This window comes from Mobula hypostoma, chromosome 20 (genome assembly GCF_963921235.1).
Source record: "Mobula hypostoma chromosome 20, sMobHyp1.1, whole genome shotgun sequence".
NCBI classification, from domain to species: Eukaryota; Metazoa; Chordata; class Chondrichthyes; order Myliobatiformes; family Myliobatidae; genus Mobula; species Mobula hypostoma.
In genome coordinates this window covers 45,817,473-45,837,418 of record NC_086116.1, presented here as the reverse complement: position 1 = coordinate 45,837,418, position 19,946 = coordinate 45,817,473, and the positions used below count along the sequence as shown (strand labels likewise).

Below are 19,946 nucleotides of genomic sequence, written 5' to 3'. Positions count from 1 at the left end.
GGTGCAGAGGAGGTTTACAAGGATGTTGCCTGGAATGGGGAGCATGCCTTATGAAAACAGGTTGAGTGAACTCGGCCCTTTCTCCTTGGAGTGACGGAGGATGAGAGGTATGTAAGATGATGAGAGGCATTGATCGTGTGGATAGTCAGAGGCTTTTTCCCAGGGCTGAAATGGCTGCCACAAGAGAGCACAGGTTTAAGGTGCTTGGGAGTAGGTACAGAGGAGATGTCAGGGGTAAGTTTTTTTAAATGCAGAGTGTGGTGAGTGCATGGAATGGGCTGCCAGCAACAGTAGTGGAGGGGGATATGATAGGGTCTTTTAAGAGACTTTTGGATAGGTACATGAAGAATAGAGGGCTATGGGTAACCCTAGTAATTTTAAGGTAGGGACATGTTCGGCACAACTTCGTGGGCTGAAGGGCCCGTATTGTGCTGTAGGCTTTCTATGTTTCTATCATGGGTATTAAATTAGAAAAAGCTGAAGAAGTAATCCTCCTTTGATCAGAGGTTAGAAGGACATCTAAAAGTATGTTCAAAATCAAATATATTAGTTTAGACATTTTCCAGAGGTAGGTGAAGAACTGGATGACAAAATCTGAAGTGATACGATGAATATTCGTTTGCACAGCATGTTCTGAAAGAATGGTGGAAACACATTTAATGGTACCTTTCAAGTGAAGCCATGGGTAAGCAGCCCAAGAGTGGAATGATTGAGTGAATGAAGAATAGGCCTTTGAGCTGCTTTACGATTGGGTGTTAGGATGCTGAGAATTGAGAATAATCTGCTTGTAGAGCAGCTCACCTTATCCTTTGTTAATTTATTTTCAATTGCCACATGTTTCAGAATGGAAAGTAATTGAATTGCCCCTGTGCTGTTCATCGATCACACAATAGATGTTACATCTTTATTTGCTCAGTTTATTTAATCTTTAAGATTACTAGAATCACCTATATTAATTCCATTGTTGTAACAATGAATTTGCATAATAACTCAGTTTAACTACAGATTTAATCTCCATATATGAAAGTCAGGGTACTTACATTCAACAACTGTTCAAAAGCAAACGTAAACCCTTTCTTATAATCAGTGATTCCTTTTGCTTGTATTTGGTTAACAGCATCTTTGAGGACCTTCTTATTTCGCACATTAGCTTGCACAAGGTGTCGGAAGCAACTGACAGATTTTGCTACATTGTTAAACTGGGAAAAAAAAGCAAAAAAGAAAATCAATAAGATACATTTGAAAAATAATACAAGAAACAGTTCTAATCTCCCACTCCAATGTCCTGGTCCTGGTCCAAACTTTAATGGCAATTGGCAGACCCACCAATGACCCATTATTAAGTGCACTGTCAGATCTCAATCTATACCACATTGACCACACCTGAGGCTAGTTGTTATGAATAGTAGATTTCAGATGAAATAGTTGAGCTCCAATTGATTGGGCCGATTTTGTCATAACTGCAAGCACTGGCCAAACAGCTCTTTACTGCCTTCCAAAGATCTTTGATGCCAGTTATGCCAGTGGGATTTTTAGGCATGTGGATGGCAGATTGTGACTGAAACTCTCCCTTGGCTCATTTAACTCCAATTTCAGAAGATATCATCTGCTGTGGAGTTATACTTGAACAGAATTCCTTGCCTTTTACATAGCAAAGGAGGAAATCAGTAATGTTAAAGAGCAGTTCATTGCTTTTACATATCTTACATATTGCATAACTTAATATAAAGTAACATCGCACAGGCATCCCCGGGAAACATCAGAACATTTAATGGAAGCTCACCGCCACTTACAGTCTTGCTCAAACAATCTGTGAAAAACCAGCCTAACCCACTTCAGAGAGCAGCACACACAAAGTGCTGAAGGAACTCAGGAGGCCAGGCAGCTTCTATGGAAAAGCGTACAGCCAACATTTTGGGCTGAGACCCTTTGGTAGGACTGGAGAAAAAAAGCTGAGGCGTAGATTTAAAAGGTGGGGGAAGGGAGAGAGAGAGAGAGAGAAGCACAAGGCGATAGGTGAAACCTGAAGGGGGAGGGATGAAGTAAGGAGCTGGGAATCTGATTGGTGAAAGACATACAGGACTGGAGAATAGGGAATCTGATAGGAGAAGGCAGAGGGCCATAGAAGAAAAGGGGGAGGAGCACCAGAGGGAGGTGAAAGGTAGGTAAGGAGATAAGGTGAGAGGGAACGGGGAATGGTGAAGCGTGAGGGGTGAAGGGTGAAGGGTGAAAGGTGGGGGAAGTGGGAATTACCGATGTTCATGGCATCAGGTTGGAGGCTACCCAGACAACTTGAATGTGGACTCATCATGACAGTAGGCCATGGACTGACATGTCGGAAGGGGAATAGGAAGTGGAATTAAAATAGGTGGCCACTGGGAGATTGCGCTTTTTTCTGGGAAAGGGAGCATTGGTGCTCAGCGAAGCAGTCTCCCAGTCTGCATTGGTTCTCACCGATATGCTGGAGGTCACACCGGGAGCACCGGATACAGTAGATGATCCCAACAGACTCACAGGTGAAGTGTCGCCTCACCTGGAAGGACTGTTTGGACCCTGAATGGTAGTGAGGCAGGAGGTGTAGGGGCATGTGTAGCACTTGTTCAGTTGCAAGGATAAGTGCCAGGAGGGAGATCAGTTGGGGAAGGATGAATGGACAAGGGAGTCACGTAGGGAGTGTTCCCTGCACAAAGCAGTAAGTTGTGGGGGGGGGGGGAGGAAAAAATGTGCTTGGTGGTGGGATCCCTTTGGAGATGGCAGAAGTTCTGGAGAATTATGTGCTGACTCAGAGCCTGGTGGAGTGGCAGGTGAGGACAAGTGGTGGGATTATGGGGTGAGGGCAGACATGTGCAAAATGGGAGAAATGTGGTTGAGGGCAGCGTTGATGGTGGAGGAAGGGAAGCCACTTTCTTTGAAGAAGGAGGACATCTCCTCAGTTCTGGAATGTAAAACCTCATCCTGAGAGCACATGTGATGGATACGAAGGAACTGAGAGAAGAGAATGGAGTTTTTACAAGTAAAAGGATGGGAAGAGGTATAGTTCAGGTCACTGTGAAAGTCCATGGGTTTATAATAGACATCAGTAGAAAAGAAGTCTCCAGAGATACGTTCAGAGAGGTCGAGAAAGGGAAGGGAAATGGACCAGGTAAATTTGAGGGCAGGGTGGAAGTTGGAGGAAAAATTGATGAAGTCGACAAGCTCCACCTGGGTGCAGGAAACAGTACCAATGCAGTCATCGATGTAGTGTAGGAAAAGTTGGGGAGTGATACCAGTGTAGGCTTGGAACACAGACTGTTCCACGTAGCCAAAAAACAGGCAGGCAAAGCTGGGACCCATGCAAGTGCCCATGGCTGCACCTTTTGCTTGAAGGAAGGGGGAGGAGCCAAAGGAGAAATTATTTAGAGCGAGGACAAGTTCCGCCAGATGGAGGAGAGTGATGGTGGAGGGGAATTGGTTGGATCCGGTGTCCAGAAAGAGAGGGAGGGCTTTGAAGCCTTCCTAGTGGGGGATGGAGATATATAGGGACTGGACATCCATAGTGAAAATAAGATGACTGGGGCCAGGGAACTTGAAATTATTGAAAAGATCAAGACCGTGTGAGGTGTCACTGATTAGGTAGGAAAAGACTCAACCAGGGGGTATAAAATTGAGTCAAGGTATGCAGATATAGGTTCAGTGGGGCAGGAACAAGCAGAAACAATGGGTCTACCTGGACAGTCAGGTTTCTGGATCTTTGGTAGAAGGTAAAATCTGAGGTGCATGGCGTGGGAACTATGAGGTTCGTGGCAGTGTATGGGAGATCCCCAGGTTTTGTTTTTTTTTACAAGAATTATGTGCTGGGTGTGGAGGCAGGCGGGATGGTAGGTGAGGACAAGAGGAACCCTATCCCTGGTGGGGTGGCGGGAGGATGGGGCGAGGGCAGACCCACTAATTTTGCCAATAATATTTTCGAGTATTTTAAATTTTGGTATAAATACTAAAATGAAATATTCTGACAAATAATGAGAATGTATTTTACAATAGATTTCCATAAAGTTATTGTATCATTGTTTACAAATATGTTGTATCATCTTTTTTCAAATCACAAATTTGAATACCTAGGGTATTGAATTACCTGGGGGCAATCATCAGTGATAAAGGATCAAGACCAGAAGTCCTGGCAAGAAGCGCACAGATAATGACTGCACTATCCAAACTCACGACAATATGGAGGTTCAGCAACATCACCATGAAGTACAAGATCAGACTCCTGCATGCACTGGTATTCTCCATCTTCCTGTACGCTTGTGAGACATGGACCCTCACAGCAGAGCTACAGAGGAAGATACAGGCCTTGGAAATGAGATGCTATCACAACATCTTGGGCATCTCATACTTGGACCACATCACAAACGAGCAGGTCCGCAAGACTATCCAGCACTACATTGGCCCCCACGAAGACCTTCTCACAACGGTGAAGAAAAGAAAGCTGAAATGGTACGGCCACATAACAAGATCCAGTGGCCATGCAAAGACCATTCTACAAGGAACTGTAGAGGGGAAAATAAGGAGAGGTAAACAGAGGAAAAGATGGACGGACAACAATAAAGAATGAACAGGGAAAACAATTGCGCTGACCCACGCTCCGGCACACAACTGCTACAGATGGAACAGACTGGTGCAAAGCTTGTCATGACAGCACCCCGATGACTCCACCAGGAGTTAAGGGCACAAGGAAGGAAGGAAGGAAGGATATTTGAATAAAGACTCTGACTCACAGCTCAATATAAAGCTGCTCTAGTGTCCAAATGGCAGCAACTCTTCATCCTCCATGAATGCTTAAGGCAAAGTATACTACTACAAAGTGGCAGTTCCAGGCCACCAATCAACCAACCGCTGGCCAGGCAGAATGGGAAAAGTACAGTCTGAATACTTATCATTGATGCGCATAGTTGCCCATAAAAAATACAATCTGCTTATAAAAGAACGAGATAAATGCCTGCAAGTAAATCGCCAAGATTGGACAACTCAACACAAGCAAAGCTGCACAAGGTTTGGCCAGTACCCAGAGATTCTATTACTCTATGTTTTAATTTTAATATTTAATACGGCAGGACAGCCTAATGAAACTACTCTGTTAGAAAAAAAAGTCATTCCATTAGGCAGTGGTAGAGTGGCAAAATCACACAGGGGTTTAGGCAGTTCTTTTTATAACCATTGATGCATTTATCCAATATATTTTCGACAATATTTTTTAAAATGAGCATCATTGCACAGCCACTTTTCGCTCAATATCGGCACGACCAAAGAGCTGATAAGTGACTTCAGAATGAGGAAACCGGAGGTCCATGAGCCAGCTCTCATCAGGGGATCAGAGGTGGAGAGGATCAGCAACGACAAATTCCTTGGAGTGATCATTTCAGAGAACCTGCACTGGGTCCACCAAGTAAGAGCCATCACGAAGAAAGCACGGCAGCACCTCGGCTTTCTTAGAGGGTTGCACAGTCTCAGCATGTCATCTAAAACTTTGACAAACTTCTATAGATATGTTGTGGAGAGTATACGAACTGGCTGCATCACGACCTGGTATGGAAACACCAATGCCCTTGAATAGAAGAGCCAACTAACAGTAGTGGATACGGCCCAGTCCATCGTGGGTAAAGCCCTTCCCACCAACCTTTTGTGTTCTCGTATTTACTATGAATGCCCACAAGTAAATTAATCCCAGGGTTGTATATGGTGACCTATACGTACTTTGATAATAAAAATTACTTTGAACTTTGAAACTTAAACATGTTGTTCTTTTGGTTTGTATGCTTTTGTGGCAATTGCTACCCAGAAATTGCAGTTACACATAAATTGTAAAAGAAATAGTTTAGTTGGCCCAACCAGGTAATGTTAATAAATGCTAAGGTCTGATATCAAAAAAGGATGCAAATTGCTTGGCAGTCATGCATAGTATATAACTGATCGAACAAGTGTTTGTTCCACGGCTGTCTGACACAATTATTTCTTAATATGCTACAAAGGTGATTTGTCTAAGTTTTGATTTTTTGATTTTTTTTTATTTTTGATTTTTCTCACCATCAACAAGGAAGTATCACAGATCAAAGAGTCAAAACAGCAAGGAAAGGATTTTCAGCAAGAACTGGAGTACTTCCTTGATGGACTTTTGAGTGTAGTTCACTACTCCATGAACTTCAGAACCACTGACCTAGTTAATACTCTTCCTGGTTACTGAGAACACTCAGTTAGGCAAGCAACTGTTTCATCCCAAACACAAAAGACTGACTGTTGGAATATCCGTTCAGAAATCAATTCTAATACCATACTTTGAAGAAAGTTGTTTACAATTTAGTAGGTAAATATCGATAATTCCTCAAGAAATTCCCTCTTTAGCTGTTTCCAACCTCAGGACTCCTGTGTACAGATGTTGTGATGTACTATCTGCTAAAGTTTTGTGGATGGACATGGGAAAACAACAAATATTTCTGTACATCAGGAACATTCATTATCTTTGACAGACAACCAACTGGGGAGAGGACAGCCCAGCATCCGTCACTGGATAGTGCTTGGTCTAGTTCCTATTATTTGGTGGTATCCACAGCACTGAAGGTCTTGCTCCCGAGTAATTTGTAAAGTCAGCTTTACGCAATTGGGGGGGGTGGCGGTAGCATAACCTTTCTCATTAGGTCAGATGAGTTGGGTTACTTGGTGCAGACTGCAAACTATGGGTCGAGTGAAACTCAGTAATCACTAGAGTGTTCAAATTTCCAAACCAACAACAGTCTCTTTTAACTCCAGCTTTGGGATTGGCTCCAGTGATAAATTCAGATACTAGTCTTGTGCTCTGAAGAGGAGTACAATGTGAACCAACTGCATGTAAATCATTTCTTCTACCTCACTACAGGCCAGTTCATTCAGGTACTTTTACCAATTTCATACTGCAATCATTGAAATCCCATTACTGATATATCTTATATATAATTAGATTAAGACCAGATAGCCAGGTGGAATACTATGCACTCGGCTTTTATCACAACCTTCTCAAGAATATACCCAAGAGCAGATGAATAAAAAATATTTTTCATAGTCTTTCAGGAAATATCACAATAACAATGAAAGCAAACTCATTGTTCCTCACCTTGCTAGAGTACCTGTTTGCTGATCCTAGCAGGTACATACCTTGGTTCCTTCAGGTCAGCAAATAGTGACAATTCCCTATCCTTGCACACTTGCAAATAATGGCCAATACCTGTCTTGCCTTCTGTTTACTTGGTACATCGTAAGATCTCTATTCATTTGCCTCACGATATTTTAATAACATTAAGATGAAGAAATCTGCAGATGCTGGAAATCCAAAGCAACACAAACAAAATGCTGGAGGAACTCAGCAGGCCGGGGAGCATCTATCAGTATGGTTGACATTTTGGGCCAAGGCTATTCGCTACTCCTGATGAAGGGTCTCAGCCCAAAACATCAAATGTTTACTCTTTCCAACAATGCTGCCTGGCCTGCTGAGTTCCTCCAGCATCTTGTGTGTGTTATTTAATTAATATTGCTTTTTTAAAATATTATGTTTCCTAACATTATATTCCATCTCCCACTGCTTTCCCCTAGTTTCTTCATCTGTGATGCTTGTTTTCCCTATCTTTGTATAGCAGTCAGACTTGCATCTACTCATCTGTATATTCCCTAGAACTCACTGCCTATGCACCCACTTGCCAAGTAAATGAATCCTTTTTATTCCTACTCTCTATTTTCTGTCATATTAAAATACTACCCACAAGACCAAGAACCCCCATCTTGTTCAACGGAGTTTTGTACAGTGGCACCTAATTGAACATCTTTTGGAAATCAAATGCATTAAATCTACCACTAGTTCTTCTTTCTCCTTCCTGCTGAGGACAGTCTCAAAGCATTTAAATAAATCAAATTTCACACGCAAGTCTAAGCTACCTTAATGCAAAGGTTAAGAATGAATGTATCAAAGAGGTCAAGCAGCCCCAATAATCAAAATTAGGGTATTTCACTGAATTTTTATTCATAATATTGATTATGAAGGTGGAATTAACAGAATTTTTTGTATATTAATATTGAGGCAAAAAGCAAGATAGCTTTCCAACTTCATATATTTCAGCCAGCATAGGAAAATATTTCAAAATTATCTGGTAATGAAGGTGAGAATTGGTATCTGAAGTACACACCAGATATACTTCATTGGCTGCAAGAGAGCTTTGTAAGTTCAAAAAGTATTGAATTAAACATGTTATTTCTTTGCATGTGGCTGCAGAAACCAGTTATACGTTTGAAGTTACAGATAATAAAATCAAACAGTCAGAAGATTAAATGTAGTTTTAAAAAAACAACATATTACATAGAAGGTAAAATTATTAGCAAGAAGAGAAAAGTTAATAAGTAACAGCTCCTTTAATTCCAAATAATCTTTTCTCTCTTGCTTCTACAAGGTGGTAACAACTATAGATGTCCATGGGAGTTTAAGCTTGTCACCATAATAGGCTGTGTCTTGATTCATTTGGATTCCAAGCTGTATTTAAAATAAATTCCTTTCTGCACTTTCTTTCTATGCTTTTCGATCAGCAAGTTTGCATTATGATTGTTGAAAAGCTGTCATTCACAACTCTATCTCTGCATGATGAATGGATTGCATGTGGTTGTTTAAAGGCCAATAAATCTTTGTACAAAGACTGGAGCATTGAGAAAAGCTCGAGAGTTCCCCAGCATTGTTCCCACTTCTATCGCTACAAATATGGCTTTTCATAGCAGGTTTTAAATCCAAAGATTTACTATTAGAATATCAAAAATATGTATCTGTCATGCAAAATATTTGTCATTGAAATAGTGCAATCAGCAGATGAAAAATTAGATTTCTGCCAATTGTGAGCATAAGTATGAGAAAGTAAGTGTGCAAACACGAGGGACATCGAGAAGCATGGAATTCACTTTTAAAAAAATAGATGCTCTAATGTTTCTTTGAAAGCTTGTATTAATCATTGTTATTGATGTATAACGTCTATCATAATAAATTCCAGATGTATGGTATAAAAGGACTAAATTCAAAATGAGGGTTGATCTATAGCATTTGGTTAAATTCTGCAATTGTCGGTACTCAGTGAGCCTCATTGCAAAATTAAGTACAATAAGAACACATTTAAAGCTTTAGACCTTTTTCAAGAAAAAATATTGCCCTGACATATCATGCAAAACACATCAAAGTTGCTGGTGAACGCAGCAGGCCAGGCACCATCTCTAGGAAGAGGTACAGACGACGTTTTGGGCCGAGACCCTTCGTCAGGACTAACTTAAGGAAGAGGAGAGGAGTAACTGGAGGCTACCCAGACGGAATATAAGGTGTTGTTCCTCCAACCTGAGTGTGGCTTCATCTTTACAGTAGAGGAGGCCGTGGATAGACATATCAGAATGGGAATGGGATGTGGAATTAAAATGTGTGGCTACTGGGAGATCCTGCTGGCATGAACATTGACTTCTCAAACTTCTGCTAATGCCCCACCTCCCCCCCCCGTACCCTATCCATTATTTATTTATATACACACATTCTTTCTCTCTCTTTCCTTTTTCTCCCTCTGTCCCTCTGACTATACCCCTTGCCCATCCTCTGGGTTCCCCCCCCCCCCCCGCTTTTCCTTGTCCCTGGGCCCTGGGTCTCCTGTCCCATGATCCTCTCATATCCCTTTTGCCAATCACCTGTCCAGCTCTTGGCTCCATCCCTCCCCCTCCTGTCTTCTCCTATCATTTTGGATCCCCCCCCCCCACTTTCAAATCTCTTACTAGCTCTTCCTTCAGTTAGTCCTGACGAAGGGTCTCGGCCCAAAACGTCGACTGTACCTCTTCCTAGAGATGCTGCCCGACCTGCTGCGTTCACCAGCAACTTTTATGTGTCTTGCTTGAATTTCCAGCATCTGCAGAATTCCTTGTGTTTGCGTGTCCTGACATATCACTTTTATTTTTAGAGAGACAAACACTTGTTTGTCCTGTTGATTAATGAGCCAATTCTGAATCTACAATAAGATGATTATACCAGAATCGGGCTCAATATCACCAGCAAATGTCATGCAATTTGTTAACTTTGCAGCAGCTGTACAAAAAACTGTGAATTACAGCAAATATATACATATATAATAGTTAAATTAATTAAGTAGTGTAAAAATAGAAATTATAAAAAAGTAGTGAGGTAGGGTTCAATGTCCATTTAGAAAGCAGATGGCAGAGGGGAAGAAGCTGTTCCTGAATCGTTGAGTGTGTGCCTTCAGGCTCCTGTACCTCCTTCCTGACGGCTGCAATGAGAAGAGGGCACGTCCTGGGTGACGGGGGTCCCCAATGATGGACGCCGCCTTTTTGAGGCATCATTTCTTGAGGACATCCCCTTGCTTCCAACAGCTCATGATCAGACAAGTGCGGTAACAGGTGAGAAAATAAATAAATAAAATGTGAAAGGGACTGTGGTTAATTAATGAAAAAAACAAAGACTTCTGCTTTAAATGACGTTTGGTGACCACATTTACAAGAGTTGGGCACTGATTGGGCTGCAAGGCCAGGTATGAATGGTATCTGGGATCCTTGGCACAGCAACTTACCCAGTGCCCTGGTTTCAAGTGTATGCCATGGTGCACAGCAAGAGGTCAGGTATATGTGCATCTACCTTCCTGAATCCACTACTGGCTGCTCCTCATCACAACTAGCCCATTCCTCATTGCAGTCCTGCTGGCTAATTCTCCTTGTTTTCCAACCTCATTGAATTTGGAAACCTGTACACAATGACTTAAAAGAATTTATTTTTCCCAACTAGCTCCTGAGTTTATATTGTTTACCAAGCTTATGTAATATCAGGGGGCTTCAAAAGCAAGGATATTTCAACAGATGATGTGGTGACTTGCTCAGTGTATGAGAATGAGTTAGCCTTCAGTACTAAGAAACAATAATAATTCACCAAATGTGCAAACTCATCATAACTGTAGCATCATTTTGTGCAAGTTTCAATACCATTGAGGAATTTCAATGGAACCAAAATTGTTTGGTGCATTGAGTAGAATGTAAGAAAGCAAAAAATTCAGTTTATGGACTATTTGATTTGGAGACTCACAAGTACTACATGGAATCTGTCTGGTTTTCGGGAACCTAGTTCGCTTGAAGAGGAACTGCAGAAGTTCTCATGTGTTCAGTATTTTGAAACTACCCTGTCCTTTTGCCAAAAGGGTTTATCAGGCGTGTTTGTTGGCTGAAGAAGAGCACGGGCCGTTGATGCAGCTTTTATGTTATTTTCACTGAACTAAAGAAAAATTAGGCTTCCTGCACTGATGCTCAGCGGTCACGCTGTGCTGCTGCAAAATGCTTCCCGTCATTAAGTACCAGTGAGGCCTAGGATAGCCTGAGCAGCTCGGTCAATAACCTCAGATTTCATCAGAAAAAAATCATTCCCTTGTCATAATATTTCAGGTAGGCTGATGATTGTCAACTTGGGACGGTCTGAAACAGCACCCAGGGGACTGGATGATTCATTTTCTAGAGAGGCTGATGCTTGGAAAACAACCTCATTTAAAACCCCTCAGGCAAATGATAGATTTCAACTTCAAAAATAAACAGCTGCATCTCTCAACAGTGCTAATATTAACTTGCTTTCATTTTTTTTTATTATGTTCCCAGACAGATTAGTTATAGTGCAGCAATTTTGATAAATATCTTTCTTAATAATAAACACTAATTGTTCTGGAGCTTCTAAGATATACTCATAATAGCACCAAGTGAAATTATTTATCCAGGTCACAAAGATATTTGGTAGTTTAATCTGGGCAAAACAAAACTAAATAGTGCTCAAATAGTTGAAGCCAGCTGTATTGGAGAGTGTTAGAGTGTTTTTCTAGAGCTGTGCATGAGCTTAATAGCTCACAGGGTCTCTGAAGCTATTTGACCCATTGAAACCATTTTTGGCTCAACTTAAGAGCAATCTTACTTGACCCACTTCCTTGTTCTCTTTGTTATAGTCCTGAAAATTATGTTCTTTGAGATATTAATCCAGCTCCCTTTTTAATATTACCATTGGATCTGCTTCCACTACTTCCTCAGGTCCAAAACGCTTATTGTTTAATATAGGGAGGGAGGGGAACGTCGACTCAGACCATGAGAGGACTGCGTCGGGCATTTTCATGCCTTACAAGGCGCAGATTGGAATATAAATGCTGTTTATCTGCCAATCATTCTATGTCTCCAATTCATGAACCTTTTGCCCATGGTAATAGTTTCTTCCTTACTGCTCTGAGTGTACCTTCATGGCTATAAACACCTCTATCAGATCTTCCAACCTCCTGGGCTCCAGGGACCAAATTTTCTCCCGTCTGCCAATATAACCAACATCCACCTTCCCCAGTAAATCTCTTCTGCATCCTCTTCATTGCCTTCAGATTCTTCCTAAAGTGTTGAACCCGAAACTGGCCAAACCAGTGTTTCATTACAGTCCTTCAAGACTTCTTTGCTCTTGTACTCTAAGCCCGGGGTACCATACACTTCTTAACCACTTTAAAACCTACTCTACCACTTTGAAAGAAATGTGCACATATACTTCCAGATCTCTGCTCTGACAACCCTTTCAGAATTGATTCTCCTTGCTTATATCGTAGGCACTCTCATACTTAAGAAGCATGTATTAAGCACTTGAATCGCCTAGGCAATGTCGGCTACAGACCAAATGTCCATAAATGGGGTTTGTATAGATAGGTACTGGATGATCAGGATGGATGTGGTGGGCTGAATGGTCTGTTTCTATGATGTATTTCCATGACTCTTTGACTTTATTACCCCATCTATCTACTTCCTCATACCTTCAACTCTGTCTAGTTTTTGCTTAAGCAAAATTGTAATTACATCATTATTACTAGAGACTCCACAGGAGCCTATTCATCCTTGGTAAAGACCAATATAAAAACTTCATACAATATAGTATCTCAGCTATGGTCTCTGGTTCTATGAGTAAATTTCTTTTCTTTTCGATTTTTAATTTTTCCTTTTTGTTTAGTTTTCTTTTATGCTTTCCGCCAATCTTTTCCCCTCCTTTCTTTGGCTCTAATATGTTCTTTCCCCCAGCCCTCAGTCTGGAAATGCCACATTTCTTGTAGAGACACAAACATACTGATCAACAGTTTTCCTCAACATGCCTCTGACATGCCTTCCCTTTTCGCCCCATTATGTCTTTGTTACTGAAGTTATATTTGCATAATTAAAATCCCCATTATTACTACTCAGAGACCTTTGCACATCTCTGCAACTTCTACCTGAATTTTCTTCTCAATCTCCTTCGCACTAGTTAACAGCCCTCAGTGTCGACCTAAGAGTGAATTTGCACCCCCAGTGCTTCTATATTCTAAACAAATAAATTCTGTTATTCCAACATATTGTCTCTTTCTCTCTCCCCCAATCAATATAGCCACTTCCCACTTGTTTCTACCCTTCTCTATCTTTCATCATAGCATTTTATAAAGCATTGTAAGACCAGTAAAGATGTCAAGTGCAATAGTTGCTTGATAGAATGCCAATAATTAAAGTTGTTAGATTGCGGGTGGCTTTGACAAATCTAATATGTCAAAATTCTAACGGTATGATAAATATAGCTATCACAGGATTTATTATTACAGTGTTTCAAAATGAAGAGTATTGGACATTTTAAGCTGATAGATGCTATCAGTGTTCACCAAAGATTACTTCAATAAAGTATGCTTTCAAGAAAAGCAATAACAAGAAGCCAATATATGCTTAAATGTAGCATCTTTATCAGCATTCCTAAAAAAAAGATGCTATCACCCAATACTTTCTCAGCATTCATAATAAAAACTGGTAGAAGGCAGAATTTTATGGGTACTTGTACTTGAATCGTTCCCTGTAGGTAATTACTGAGCCTCTAATTGTTGTAGCTGTCCTGAAGGCAGGGATGGAATATAGCACTCATCTAACAATGGCACGGTTTAAATTCTAAGCAATAGCTGGCTGTTTCATAGACTAATTAATATTGCGACCAAGGGAAATCTTTTAAATCATATCAATTTAATTGATTTTTTGGGACCTTTCTTTTAATGGGCGGGGGTTGTGGGTATCAGTAATGGGCTTTGTTTCCTTTGTGAACTAAATATCGAAAAAGATGGGTGAAAGTTAACAAGAAGATTGAGACAGTAAACATAATTATTCAACTGGAAAGTGAAATGGAGAAGATAAACTGGCACAACCCTGCTGGAAATATAATTCTACAGAAATAGGCAGAAGGGAAAATAAATATCTACATAAAGAGTTATAAAAAGGATACATGAACCATGTTTGAAAACAAAAGGGATTCATATTTACCAGAGAATCTACTACCAGGTGCTCTTAAATGGAATGATGAAAATCTCGGTTCGTAAGTTTTTTAAAAGTATCATCTACTTTGAAAATATGTAAAATACTTTATCATTTCAAAAAATATATAAGTACATTAAAGTACAATACAGATGTTTAATAATTATGCATAAAAGCATTTATGTACATTAAAATACAGTATAAAAATAGGTTGACACCACTCTGCATTGTTATTTTTCCCTCATACCACCTCAATGTACTTATGTGATGAAATGATCTGTATAGATGGCAATCAAAAAATATTTTTCTCATTATCTCAATTCATGTGACAATAATAAACCAATTTTTCAATTTAAATAATTTGTGTAACTAGAAAAGTTCATTTCATTATCAGACTATGCTTCAACCAGGGATATCAGACTACGTTTTAACCAGGACTATTAAAAACATTTCATGTTATCTGATACTGACTGTATTTTTAAACCAAATATAGCTGCCTGCCTAGCACACTGACAATCTGATGAGGCAGGCTCCTGTCAGTGTTACTGGAGAAACTGCACCCATATTGAGGTGAGCTTATAGCTTGTAATGCAAAGGACATGACAACCTGCCAAAATAAAAATTCAGCATAATACACATGAAATAATTTTATTCAGAGGTTTTGTTTATTTGTTCCAGAAAGGTGTCAATGAAGAACGGGTTACTTTACATGAACATACATTATGGGGGGAACCTCCACAATTCTTCATCGTCACATAACTGATAAGGAATGTATTAAGCTCTTAGATGAAATAGATAGCCCCGATATGCAGCTCACATTTATAAAGGGCCACAAAACCTCACCACTTCTCAGAGCTATTGTTATAAAATTTAGTTATGAGTGCAATGGATAATGCTACAAAACAAACTAAAATAAAGCTGCATTACTTTTGTCTGGCATCTATTGAATTTATTTCTGCTTATGTTTTATACTATTTGAAAGACTCAGACAGGGACTGGCAGTGGGTATGAACTCACTCTCAAGTGTCAGGCACAATGCTGCAAATTCTAAAAAACTGGAACTTCAATTGCAAGTCATTATCTCATGAAGAGGGCCAGACAAGTCCCTCAATGCCTGACATCTTGCATTCTCGAGTTTAGGCTGTTATCCAGATTTCCCTTCCATTATTTCAGTGTTTATTATTAATTGCCCACAAAGTAAAAGTGATTGTGTTAATGAAAAGGAGATTAGTCAGACAAAACTAAAATTCTTCATTGTGACTATTATTCCCGAAAATTTATCATTCGATATATATAGAACAGTTTTCCCTTTACTATCATCAGTTCCATTTCTGCTGGATAATAATACAAGATGATATAGGAGAAAACACAAAGCAGGCACAAATCTGGTAAGTGACATCTTCTTTCTGAGGGAGAGAAAATTGATAGGCATGACAAGTATGTGAAAGACTATGGTAAGATGAAGACAGGCTCATCAATGTGTCTATCCAATGTGTTGCAATTGTAGAGCCACATAAAACTGGAAACAAGGAGGAAAAAAGGAACCATACCCTGGGGGGGGGAGGTTTAGGGGGCTGTATCTCTTCATGTTAATAGCCTATCATCCACAGTTAACAGATCCGTTAGTATTTACTTAGTCCCTTAAATAAAATTCGAGATCATGATGTTAGAAGCAATGTACTGGCACGGTATGGCCTCTAGTATGTCGGACAGACCCGACGTAGATTGGGAGACCACTTCGCCGAGCATCCGCCAGAACAAGCGGGATTGCCCAGTGGCCACCCATTTTAGTTCCACTTCCCATTTTCATTCCGATATGTCCATGCATGGCCTCCTCCACTGTTGGGATAAGGCCATGGTTAGGGTGAAGGAACAAAACCTTATATTCCATTTGGGTAGCCTCCAACCTGATGGCATGGACATGGATTTCTCAAACTTCCAGTAGTGCCTCCACACCACCCCCCCCCCTCACCATTTCCCATCCCCTAGTCCCTCTCTCATGTTATCTCCTTCCCCACCCATCGCTTCCCTCTGGTGCTCCTCCCCGACCTTTCTTCCATGGCCTTCTGTCTCTTACACCAACTTCCTAGCTCTCTGCTTCATCAGTCCCCCTCCAAGTTTCACCTATCCCCTGGCGTTTCTCTCTCCCCTCCTCTCACCTTTCAAATCTACTCCTCAGCTTTTTATCTCCAGTCCTGCCGAAGGGTTTCAGCCCGAAACGTCGACTGTACTTTTTTCCATAGATGCTACCTGGCCTGCTGAGTTCCTCTAGTACTTTGTGTGTGTTGGCATAGATAAAGATTGGCTGACTGGCAGAAGTCAGAGAATGGGGATAAAGAGGTCCTTTTCAGGAAGCTGCTGATATCCATTTAAAGCATTGGGATGTCAAGAATTTTTGAAGACAGATGTTGCAACCTCAAAACTAAAGCTGCATGAGATGTCCTCTTTCCTCTCCACATCCTTAAAAAAATACAGGGTGCTAAATTTCTAGAAATAATGTTACAATCTTACCAATCCAGGAGAAATGCACTGCTCTGTTGATTACTAATGCCAAGGATCATTCTATTTAAGCTCTTTAGGAACAGTAAAGGGGAAGAAAACCGCCGATGCTAAGTTACTGCCATTTTTTTGCCAGGGGTTGTACTTAATGCTTTATATTTGATTCTTCTGAAGGCACTAAAGCCAAGACTTTAAGAGGCAAGTGACTAAACACTCATACGTATTAAGCACCTGTGAACAAAGGTGAATTTTAAAATATTTCAAACATTAAACAACGTTACCAGTCTTAATTACCACTAAAAGGCGTGAGCCAGAAGCTTCAAGCTCAATACAAAGGAATAGTTAATTTGAAGGAAATTTAAATTATTACCACAGGAGGGTGCTGTTGCAGTGGACCCTTTAGTAATTCCAGTTCTCTGTCTTGGACAGACCCTCAATTTTGCAAATAATTTAAGTGTTTATTTCCTCTGGGCTTTCAATGTCGATTCACAGAATGGTACTACTTTTTCCCATTTACAGACCATTCAGAATGAGCTCTGTGTAATAACCATTTACAATCTCAAAGGAATATATGGGTTTCAATAAACATGTTGCACTGGAAATAGAATTGGCAAACAGTCGGGAGTTTGGATAATTACTGTGCAAGGTTGCTTGAGCAGTTGGAATAAATTCAAACGATAGCTCCTGCAAAGGTGCCATTATTTCCCAAACTCAGGGGAATTGGATCTCCTTTGCAATGGCTTACCCTCATCCCCTGAACTTCATCACTGGTAGACTTCCCTCTGGAGTTCAGCCATTGCCCAACTCATGAAGGTGATGCATCCCTGGGAAAATGTTTGATAAGTAGAGTTTCGTAAATCAAAAGGGTGGAAAAATATATTCTGAATATTTTGCTATGCTTTACAGGCCGACAGTGGGAAGATATTCACAAAGCAAAAAATAGAGTTTGTAAATCGAAGAGCTGGATTGCAAAGAGTTTGTGGCATTATTGCCAAAACTCAAAGATCAGGGAATACAGTACGCCATGGTGCTGCAATTCTTTGAGGTACAATTTGAGTTCATTGTAACTGTAAGATTAACGTACGGTAAGATTAATAATCATGAAAAATTATACAAGAAGTCAGGCAAGCAGCAGGTGTGCGATAAAGCTCAGGTTCTTAAGTCTATTGTTAGAATCTAGACTATTGTTAGCTCACTTAAAAAGACATGCCCCCCTCCTACATCTCTCTCTCTCTCCCCTTCCTTTTATCTATCTATCTATCTAGTTATCCATTACATATTGCTATTTAACTAGTTATGGTTCTATGACTATTTATTATTTATGGTGCAACTGTAACGAAAACCAATTTCCCCCTGGGATCAATAAAGTGTGACTATGACTATGAACTACCTATCTAACTATCGATCTATTCTTGCCACCAGAAGTATCTGGTAGTAGATGCATACTAAAGTCAATGCAGAAATTTAAACTTTTACTATTTTTGTTTAAGAATTCAAAGCTGGTTGTGGACTTCAGGAAGGGTAAGACAAGGGAATACAAACCTATCCTCATAGGTGGAGAGAGTGAGCAATTTCAAGTTCCTGGGTGTCAAGATCTCTGAGGGTCTAACCTGGTCCCAACATATCGATGCAGCTACAAGGCAGGCAAGTCAGCGGCTCTATTTCTTTAGGAGTTGAAGAGATTTGGTTTGTTAACTAAAACACTCAAAAATGTTGATAGATGTACCTTGGAGAGCATTCTGACAAACTACATCACTGTCTGGTACATGGCGCTACTGCACAGGACTGAAAGAAGCTACAGAAAGTCATCTTTGGTACTAGCCTCCATTGTACTCAAGACATCTCCAAGGAGCGGTGCATCAGGAAGACGTTGTCCATTATTAAGGACCCCCAACACCCAGGGCATACCCTCTTCTCATTGTTACCGTCAAGAAGGAGGTACAGAAGCCTGAAGGTACACTCAACGATTCAGCTTCTTCCCTGCTGCCATATTCCTAAATGGACATTGAACCCATGAACACTACCTCACTTTTTTAATATATGTTATTTCTGTTTTTGCATTATTTTTAATCTATTCAATCAATCTATATATACACATACATACACACACTTTCTGTATACTTATTGTAATGGATTTATTTACTTTTCTTTCTATGGTATCATGCATAACATTGTACTGCTACCGCAAAGTTAGCAAATTACGCAACACATGCTGGTGATAATATATCTGTTTCTGACTTTAATATTAAGATCATTATGAATGTTGTTGACCAACCTGCCTGGAACTGAAAAGTAACTAATTAGTCCAAACACTTGAACTGTAAGATTTGTAAGAGTCCGCGCCCATATTTAGATCAATGCCAGTCCCTCAGCATTTCCCCTAAACTCCATCTCAAGCCCTGATCCTCCTATCATCCGCACCATGCATAATGAACAGTAGCCAATCACCCTAACAACTCACGTTATTGTGATGTGGAGGAAAACTGAAGCACGTGGAGTAAACTCGTGGTCTTGGAGAGAGAGTGCGAACTCCACATTAACAGCAGTTCATATGAGAATTGAACCTGGGTCCCTGGAGCTGGCAACAGCAGAATTATCTGTCGTGGTCCTTGCTGTCCAAACTCTTCATATTTCTGTAAATGTTCATTTTCTTAATATAATGGTGTTCTGGTTCTCCTTTCATGGCACGGAGGAACTCAAATCATTAAACCAGTCCTCCGATATCAGGGCAAAACAGACATTCACATAGGGGAAGAGATTGCTTCATGAAGCCTTTGGGCTGCCAAGAGTAACAACCAGTTTCTGTCACACATGACTTGTGCATAATCGCCAGCAAGTTGTGCTGCCCTAATTAATGGCAGGGACCAGCTTCTCAGGCGTGAAGGGGAATCAGGCATAAATGAGCCGAGTGTTTCTGTTACAAATGTTGGCTTTAAAAAAGCTGACGTCTCATTCAAAACCCAATTCTGCTTTATCGACCTTCCAACTGACGGCGTGAAAACGATTGGAAATTACTGAGGGAGCACAAGTGATGTTCCACTGCCCACATTAACCTTAGGCTGCAGTCCTACTACCCAGATCCTTGTCAAGATCACAACCAGCGACGATGTGGAGGA

The 19,946-nt window shown here is 40.5% G+C and overlaps 1 protein-coding gene across 3 annotated transcripts in view; it reads right to left on the bottom strand.

The window, feature by feature from the left end:
• LOC134359480 (voltage-dependent calcium channel subunit alpha-2/delta-1) overlaps positions 1 to 19,946 on the bottom strand; it is a 761,998-nt gene that overhangs the window by 202,230 nt on the left and 539,822 nt on the right. For all 3 annotated transcript variants that reach the window (XM_063072791.1, XM_063072789.1, XM_063072790.1), the window contains exon 11: positions 1,041 to 1,199. In XM_063072791.1, the coding sequence (XP_062928861.1) occupies positions 1,041 to 1,199 (159 nt within the window). The remainder of the gene's footprint in view (positions 1 to 1,040; positions 1,200 to 19,946) is intronic.